The sequence below is a fragment of the Aulonocara sp. 'chitande type north' Nkhata Bay genome, linkage group LG12, assembly GCF_057382095.1.
Source record: "Aulonocara sp. 'chitande type north' Nkhata Bay isolate Kocher_YH1m ecotype deep benthic linkage group LG12, A_spYH_male_GT1.1, whole genome shotgun sequence".
Taxonomy (NCBI): domain Eukaryota; kingdom Metazoa; phylum Chordata; class Actinopteri; order Cichliformes; family Cichlidae; genus Aulonocara; species Aulonocara sp. 'chitande type north' Nkhata Bay.
In genome coordinates this window covers 30,521,387-30,531,193 of record NC_141355.1, presented here as the reverse complement: position 1 = coordinate 30,531,193, position 9,807 = coordinate 30,521,387, and the positions used below count along the sequence as shown (strand labels likewise).

The 9,807-nt window shown below is 37.2% G+C and overlaps 1 protein-coding gene across 2 annotated transcripts in view; it reads right to left on the bottom strand.

The window, feature by feature from the left end:
• Positions 1 to 5,531: 5,531 nt before the first annotated feature.
• LOC147317755 (transducin-like enhancer protein 4) overlaps positions 5,532 to 9,807 on the bottom strand; it is a 44,452-nt gene continuing 40,176 nt past the window's right edge. The window contains exons 20-21 of one of the 2 annotated variants that reach the window (XM_086315057.1): positions 9,650 to 9,745; positions 5,532 to 9,552 (exon numbers count right to left, since the gene is read on the bottom strand). In XM_086315057.1, the coding sequence (XP_086171183.1) occupies positions 9,412 to 9,552; positions 9,650 to 9,745 (237 nt within the window). In that variant the 3' untranslated portion in view covers positions 5,532 to 9,411. Of the gene's footprint in view, positions 9,746 to 9,807 lie in introns of both variants that reach the window. The other variant, XM_086315058.1, reaches the window with a different exon arrangement.

Below are 9,807 nucleotides of genomic sequence, written 5' to 3'. Positions count from 1 at the left end.
AACCAAGAGCTTTTAGTTCATTTGGTTTTAAGAGGCCTTTCTCCTCCAACGCTCCCACCTATTCTATCAGTATGCATGGAAATGTCCATGACCTCCACTCAAATGACTGCTCCTGTTTTCTTAGGGAATATACAATCCTCCACTCTCCGTGTGAACTTAAACCCTCTCACTCATCCAGCTCTCTCTACTTTTCCGTGACCCTTGAACTCTTCACAGCAGCAGCCGTGAAGTGACAGAATAGATGTAGAGGCATGAAAAGCCTCTTTTAAAGTAAAGCAAAAAAGAAAAAGCTAAAACATTTTGATAGCTGAGAGGTTTAGAAAAATGACTGAATTGCAAATGAAAAGGAAAAAAATAGAAGGCATGAAACTGATTAATTTTTTAATACTGATATTTTTATTATATTTGTTTTATACTCTAAAACCACAAAGTTTTGGGTGGTAAATCTGCTATCAGATTGAAATTTTGATCTAAAGGAAACAGATGCAGATGTACTGCAGCTTATCCCTTCATGGATCCAGGGATACTCCAGTTTTTGAGCTATTTATTTCAAAATCACAATGATTAACCTCCTGCCGGCAGCATATTGCACAAATCCAAAGATTGGGCACTGAAAGATTTCAATACACAAGCAAATTGGTTTTACATAAAAGCTACAGGTATTTTTACTTTTTCACAGTCTAATCAGAAAAGCGCAGATAATAACATTAGGTGAGCTGGTTCCATTTAGGTGAGCTGGGGTCAGGGTTCTGCTCATGCTGACTCACTGAAATTGCTTACTGGTATATTTGAATAAAAGCCACCATTATCCTTGTTTTGCCTGAACTTTGTCCTGACCAGTTCATTTTTTCCGAGTGATTAGACTTCTATGGCAGTTCAAGCAGCAGCTGAAATGAATTATTCTGGAATTATACTTCAAGTCATGAACCAACTCATGATACAGATGTAAATTCTCCCACCTTATCAACTAACAGGAAGGTCACTCAAGCATGCTCCGGCATCATTTCTGAGGTAGTTATAAATCAGATATTTGAATAAGTTGAACTTTGATTTTTTTTTTTTTTTTTGGTGTGATTTTGATTACAGCCCTAAAAGATGCAGATGCAATATGATCCTCAGAGATATCAAGGTTATCTTCCATCCATCCATTTTCTTATGCTCATCCAATTCAGGGTCACAGGGGGGTTGGGTCCTATCCCAACTGTTATCAGGGAGGAGGTGGGCTACACCCTTGATGGACCGTCAGTCTGTCACAGGCCTAACACTTGAAAACAGACAACTCATTTCATAGCGTACATTCACACATTCAGTTGATGTAAAGTCAGTAATGACTCAAACATGGATGTCTTTGGACTGCGGAAGGAAGCCAGACTACCTAGAAAGAACACACACAGGCACCAGGAGAACATGAAAACACACAGAGAAGGACCTGTGCTTTCCCAGGGAACAGTGGCAACAGTGCTAACCTCTACACTGTGCTGCCCTCGGCTCATGTAGCTAAATGTTTTTCCTCCAAAACTTGATTGGTTTATGTAGATCTATACACACCAAAATCTACCTTTTCCATCCTCTGACTCAGGTCCAATTCCTGTGCCGAAGTGTCTCACATACACGCATACACACACATAGTCAGTACATGATGACTGATTCCTCCCCTGTCTTTATACAAGTTGAGCTGAAATCTCTCATCCTTCCCTTTTTGGAAAGAGATAATGACGCTCGTTTCATAGCTCAAAGAAGTCATTAATGTGTGACACAGCCTTGAATGTAGGATATCAAAGCCCTGCGGAGTGTGCCCACCCCTCTCGCCCACTAACGGGCACAACCTTGTTAAGATGGCAGAGATATGAATTAATCATCAGTCCACCCTGTAACAGGGCAGGAAATTGTTAGCAGCATCAGCTGTTGTGAGAAATGCTGCTTTTGAATTGCTCAAAAGTATAAAGCTTCTTACAAATCTGTCATCTCATTACAGAATCACTCTCAAATTTACTTCCCCAGATAAGTTAATGGACATGCTGACTCCTATGTAGTCTCATCCAATCTTTTTCATAGATGTGACGGTACAGGCAAGGCAGAAAATGGAATAAGATGAAAATTAGTAAGTCAGATATGACATTCAAAGATTTGGCCAAATGCATGGCCATAAAAGACAGTACTATAACACTGATATAATCCCAGTAAGCCTAAACTTTGGCATTTCTATATCCTTTGTGCACTTGGTGTCCTCTGAGAAATAAAAGACTAAAGACACACATGCAGTGTCTTATGGAAACAGTAGAGTTTGCACGCACATTGCTGCTGACTGCGTAACACACCCACCAAACCTACCTCTGACACACTGGACTTTGAAGGACTTCTGCTAAAGTTTGCCCCTGTTTTCAGATTTAACATGATCCAGATGATGAGGCTTGTTAAGAAATGAAAATAAAAGCTAAAGTTAACCATAAGAGCTTTTGTGCCTGAATAAATTGTTGAATATGAATGAATAAACCATAGAGTAATTCTTAAAGCTGACATTGTAGTTGATTTAGTATGGTTTAAGTTTATTTTATGGGTCATTTATTGTCATATCTGTCTGCATATATGTTTATACCTTGTTTATATCTTGAGCTAATGTCAGTTATCTATTTGATATCTATCTACAGTTTCATTTCGGTGGGGTTTTGGCAAAGTCATTTGATGTCCTTTGTTTTTACAGAGAAGAACTCTGAATTTGTCTGGTAATAGATTGATCCCGACTGAGATATAATTTCTCCCATAACTTTTCATTTTCAGGAAACTGTTGCTACAGTTGGCTGTACTGTCACTAAACTAAGAACTTGCCTGTTACACTCAGAAGAAATTTTAAATTTTCTCAAATTTTAAGTTTCATTTTATTTATCACTGTGGGATTAATTTACAAAATAAATGTTCAGTAACTTTGTTTCCGACAAAGTATATGCAAAATTTATTAGCATCAACATACTTTCAGTTTAAAAACTCCAACTTTAGCATGCAAAGCTAAAATGCTAATCCTGCTAAACATCATTATCTGATGCTAGCTTAAAGAATCCCTTTTCCTAAGTAGATCGCAGAGCTTTTGCACAGTGTTTCTAGTGAACTGTGTCCTGAAGGACACCCTCACAGTCTTTGTTTGGAACTGCAGTAAATATTCACTCGGCTACTATAATCCTCTAGATTTTCGAGAGTGTACTGCCAGAGCTGTAAAACAGTGAGTTGATTAAAGCAATTCTGACAGTGCGAAGTCAGCAGAGTATTGCAATGATTCTGTTAAGTGGTACTCTGCGAACATTATGCCTACAGACTATGACACACATGGGCAAATATGGTGCAAGGGCTGGAAACAGAATCGAGGTGAATGACTACAGTGAGTCTGCACAGCTTGTTAACTCGGTTGCAGTGATATCACTGATATCACTTTAAAGACGTGTGATAAATTAAATGTTAACATATAATTTAGACAGATTTTACTTTTATGTTAGTAAAATTTAGACTAAAACCTGTAACCACAGTTTTGTTATCCCGTGTGTGGCCCTTCGCTTGATCAAAGTCAGCCCCGTCCTTTAGCCTACCCCGGATTATTGGAATCCTAACGGTTTTTGGAAGGAGAATAAATGTAAATCTGTGGTCACAAACATACCTATTTTAGATATCGAAATATGCAGTTTTGTTACAAAGTATATCTTGCTTTATGAGCCATATCTAGCAACAGTGTGATTCACCACGTGGACACTAACACCATGTTGCTATTGTGTGGCCTGTTTGTTTAATCCAGCTTCTGTGTCTGTCAGGAAAGTGGGCAATTTGCATGCTGCAAGTGCTCTTAATATAAAATGTTGAAGTAGGGTGGCTCATTCCCACGTTGCATCCCCACCTTTCCTCCTTCTCTCCCACTTTTGGCTGTGTGAAGTACTGGTTGGAGAGCTGTAACAGGAGTATCATTCACTGTAATGGTGGAGCGTCCTCCTCCACAGCCCTCACTTAGATCACTTAATCCACTTTAGCAGTCCAGTGCTGTGCACTGTGTGAACACAGCACGTTCACAATGGGAGGTTAGAGTGAGACGCTGACCTGTCAGTTTGCACTAAAATGCCACACTAAAACACTCGAAACCCTTGTTTCTCGCAGCTCATTTAATATGGATGTAGAGAAGGCCTGCTACACACTCCAGTCAAAATCGGGATCTTTTCTGGTAAAATATATTTTTTGGGCACACAGTATACTTTAAAATGAACATAGATGGTTGTGTCCTAGGAATACTTTGAAATCAGTGAATATGTGGGATTTCTAAGCAACAGTGGACACACTGGATACTTTATTTGACCAGTTTTTTCAATTAAATTCTATCAGTTCGGTGCAAAGAGGATTCTGAAGCAGGTTTCAAAATGTAAAGATGGGAATATATGGAAGGTTGTTTTAGTAGATTTAATGTTAAATCAGTTAAACAAAAGACAATCTGCAAACTGCAGCTTAGATTTTCAGTTTAAAATGAGACACAAGTGATTGACCTGCATGTCATAAAAACAATCCCATGTAATCTACTCAACAAAACTGACAATTTGAGTGCACTTTCTTTGGGTATATCCCACATCGCACCTTTCTCAGTGCATTACACAACTAATTCTTTTAAAAGATATATCTATGGTGTACCTTGCCTGTTGCCCAGTAACAGCTGGGACAGGCTCAAACCACAACCCTGAATTGGATAAATGGAAGGAAATAGATTTATGGACAAAAATTATGTCTACATTGGACATTTGCAATTTTAAATGAAGAAACCCCAAAACTATTTTAATGACTGTCCTCCAGTCTCAGTCCATCCATCAGAACAATTTAGAGAACCAAAAGTAATACACAGGATGTTCACTCATCTGGAATTCCCTGACTGTTTATTTTTCACCAGAAAAAAACAGTACAATAGTGCAGACCAGTATTTCTTGATTGACATTCCAGGTTAGGGTTAGTAATTTAACTCAAATAGTTATCCCAGCATTGCATATGTATAGACAAGCGGTGGCTGGGTTTCACATTTGCACTGAATAGTTACAGTTAGGGGTGAGGAATACTAATGCCCATTAGTATTAACAAGTATAACTAATTACAACATTTTCTTATTGTAGGTTGCTTTATCTAAAAAAATATTTTTAGACTGAGTGCAATACAAAAGTGCAAGGTGCCACCAACACAGGTATTGTAGGGAAAATCTACTTATTGTTATATTTCACATAGTCCCTAATACGTTAAATATAGCAGCTCCATAGACATTCACCTAACAAGTGAAAGATCCCTTGCTTGATTGGCAGAAGAAACCCAAATCTCTCAGATCCTTGTCACTAATACGTTTGCTGCAATATGTAGCAATAAATCTTACACTTTCTCTGATGCTTTTCCAGTGCAACTACAATGTGTTTTTTGGGGGGGAATTTAATTGCAATTAACTATGTTATCTGGTAATAAAATAGAACCTAAACGATACACAAGTCCTACAGACTTCTAGCTTAAACAGTAAAAGACGCTCAGACAAAACAGTCCACACAGTAATTTAATAAATTCAAGCACAGACTAGAAAAAAGAGAGCAAAGGCATTTTGTATCGAATGAAAAAAGCTCAACTAGTAACAGGAAATTTCTGCTGTAAGCTCGAATAATTACATGTTTACAGTAAAGTTATAGCCAGTCAAGCTAAATGCTCTACACATCATTACTGTTTAACAACATTTCTGTGCCAGATCTTGTTAGCCTTCTAACATGTAGCAGTCAGATAAGATGAGTAACATTCAGATTTGACTCTTGACATGACAGCGACTACAACCAAAGAGCATTTCCTTTTTTTTCCTTTTTAATGTTTTATCTAGATGAAGACTGAAGATAGTACAAGGAGGTGACACCAGATTTTATTCATTCAAGAGCAGAAAGCGCAAAAGAGCACTCAAGACAGCAAAGTGAATGAATCGTCATTTTGATCAGAAAGCATAGCTGAATTTAGCAAACAGGAATGTGAAAAAACATATTTATAACCACCTTCGAAATGTACAGTGTCTGTGTAAAAAAACAAACAAAAAACAGCCATAACAGTAAATTATTTTCAATACAGTCTCTCCTGTATGAAATCCAGTCAGCTCAACATACCATACTGTAAAATGTCTTTTTGTATTCAGATCAGTGCATTTATTACAAGGCTTTCTTTCAATCTGCCACATAGCCAACATGCTTCTATATAATGTATTTAATTTAAACTTTTCTTTTCCTAAAACAATCTGCCGATATATCAGTACATCCCTAATCAAGACCTTATTAAAATAAGATAGGTAGGTAGATCTCAGGCAGGTTAACACTAAGCATGAGTGCTTTATCAATTTTCAAAGTAAAGCAGTCATTTACAGTAGTTAAAAAAATGTGGTCACATTTCTTTTTTTCCCCCCTCCCATTTCATGAAATGAGAGCAAAAAGCGTAAACAATGAGTTACAGAAATACATTGCTGGCAACATGTCATTTACCTCAAAAGGAAATAGATGAATTCAGCAATAGTACAGGATGGATCTGAGTAATATAAGAACAGTTTCATTCATAGTCTTCAAATTCATTCTGACAGGCACTACTAGTACATCCACAAAGCAAGTCTATATCAGTCTTTCTTGTTGCCAAATTACTCCAAAGTACTAAAAATCTCATATCAAACTAAACTAACCTAACAAAAGTTACTGGCAGTAGCTAAACCAAGAGATTGGGTTTAGGCACTCAATTTAAAATTATTACTGTTTAACATATGCCTCCTGATAGTTCGGTTTAGTAAGAAAGTTTAAAATGCCTGTTTAGGATAAGCTGGCATCCATCCTGATTGGATGATTATAGGTTAGAATCTTGGTGACATAAATCTGTGCTAGTAACTTATTGTGTTGTGTTTACATTCCTGTAGATTAATGTGATGTGGGACTGATGTTATAACTATGTAATAACACAAATGAATTACAAGCAACAAACAAGTTTTTAAAGCTTAAAAACAGCAACAAATATCAAAGAATAAACACTTTTTAACTCCAATAGTTATTTTTTCTGGTTAACTCCACTGGTCAATAGTGTGTTCCAAGTGTTTGAAATAAAGTTTGGTTCTGGAAATTTGTGATCATTTCAGCAGTACTGTTGATAAATGATCCTTGTAATTAAAAAGGATCCTTAAATGTTCCAAGACACTCAAAAACACTTCCAACAGAGGAGACACATTTCAGTTCTGCGTATGTAACTGAACGCAGCAGGACAAAAGGAGGGCAGAAGTATAGCGTAAAGGCACTGTGTTATTTTTACAAGCCAACAGACGTAAATCCAAGACAAATCAAGACCACATCGCTGACCACTTGTTTTTCCCAAAGGTTTTAACAGAAAATCCAGGCTGGAGTGACTGACCTCCAAACACCAATAAATCTGTTTTACTGAAATCTATCAGTAGGAAGCCAGCGAGCATCCAGAGAAGTCCGAGCTAAGGGACAGAGACAGTGCAAAAGTCAGTCAGTAGAGAGGGCATTGAGGGCAATTCTGTTAGTTTGTTCAGTGCCCACAGAGTCGAAAATACAGAAATAAATACAACACACACACACCCGCGCACACACAAACAGCTCTTACTTCACTCAGAAGCTGAACTACAAGAACAAATTCAGGAACACAGGTAGAAAATGATGCTGTAGGTAAACAAACAACGGTATTTAAAGGAACAGTTCTTCTTTTTCTTTTTTTTTGGCAAAGATTTTGATCAGAGCTGTGATTTCCCAAAGCGTTTGTGGCTGCCTCCTTGTGGCCTTCAAAGGTATTTCAATTGGGTCTTGAAAGGGCTTGCCTGCCCTAAATCAAACGCCCCCAAACAGTATTTATGATCATATTTTATGTTTATATATTTACATTTTAAAACATAACCAGAACTCATATATATACTCATAAAGTCAAGCTGATGAATTAAGTTACTGGCTTGTTCTACCTGTTTTGTGTATTTTCTAACTTATCGTTGTTGGGAAAATGTGTTGATGAGAGCTGTGATTATTGTTTTTGGCTGGTCGCACAAAATTTTAAGATTTCAAATCGTTTGGCAACATTTTTAAGTTTGGGAATGAATGGATTAGAAGATCAGCACTACACTCTGTTAGTCTAGGAACCCTTTCATTTATCACCTGATGGAACAATAGCCAACAGTTTGGACCATCCAGTATAGCCATTAATTACAAATGAAGCTAATAAATACAATGAAAACAAAAACCATGATCATTATCTCATTAGACTACAGTTAGTAGTTTCTAAATTGTATTTAATAGGATACTTTTATGTATATGCAACCAGTGTCTCCTCAGAGTAATAGATCAATTCTAACTACACATGGTAACCGGAAAGCTTGTGGTACCTGAAATATCATCCCTTGTCTCCAAATTTTGCATATTCATATGCAGTGTTCCTTTATCAGATATTTTTAGGTGTAAATCCTTGTTGCCTGAAAATCTCACAGCAATGACCAGATATCTTGTAGTAGGCATAGTTGAGTATCCATACTAATCTGAGCCAGGCTTAAGTCCTCCTGGCTGCATCTAGCATTCAGAAAGTCTTATTGATCTTATCTCTAAAAAAAACTGAATATATGAACATGTTTAATAAGAAACTATTCTAAACTAATTCTTGATGGACAATACTATTTTAAGCGGGTCTGACACAACCTTTTTAGATAGATTGTTATGAAATTTGTTGATGTTTTTCACAGGTGGAAGCTTTTTCTTACTGTTATTTAAAATAAAAATAAAAAGGTGTATATATTCATAGCCCAAAGAAGGAAAAATCAGTGTGTTGAAATAACACACTGTACATGAATTCAAGCCATAACTAACCAATTAAAGATGAATATACTGTCTCACATTTCGATACCATTTAAAAAACGGAGCCTCTGATATATTTGCTTGAAAAACCCATTCACATGTGCACAAGTGCTATATTTTTGTGTGTCCTGCACCCTTTGGATGAATGTGCCATCGTCACAATTAAGGCGACACATCTGCAGGATGCAGTTAAGCACAGAAATAATGAGGGGATGTCAAAATGGGAAGAAAGCTCAGCTGCAGACTCAAAACACATGGCAATATAAATGGCAAAAAAGTAACCAAATTGTTGCCCCTTTATTTACACCATCAGCATTAGTTGTGTGCAGGTTGGCTGTTGATATTCCAGAGTAGCCCAGAAGCACTACGGCTCTGATCTGCCACCTAGTTTGCATACATTTTAGCCTCCATGTATGTATAAAGTACACAGGCAGATTAGTATGTATGTGAACAGTCATGCTTGTTTTACAGTCTACACACTGAAAAAAGAAAAATGATATAAGAGGCTTAAGTGAAAAGTAACATAAAGGAATGTTAACAGCCCAACAGCATTCACTCATCCTCACAATAACACAAAGTCACTTAAAAGGAAAAAAAAAAGATCTGTGCTTGGGTCCGCTTGTTGGTTTTGATCCTCGACTAGCCAGAAGGTCAGGAAGTCATGGTCCAAGAAAATGTTTGGTTTGTTCCTTTTAGGTTTATCCTATACACATAAAAAAATGTACACAGATGAAGGAGACCTCACGGTTGGATGGAAGGATGGCCTTCTTGTTTAACAAGCACAGCTATTAGTAGATGACCTCATAGACAGTTGCCTTCTTATCTCCTGATCCCGTCACAATGTACTTATCATCAATGGAGATGTCACAGCTCAGCACAGAGGATGATTCTTTTGACTGTCGGGGGAATAAAAGATGCAAGAAAATGTATAAAAAGGGTGAGAAAGATGAAGGCTACG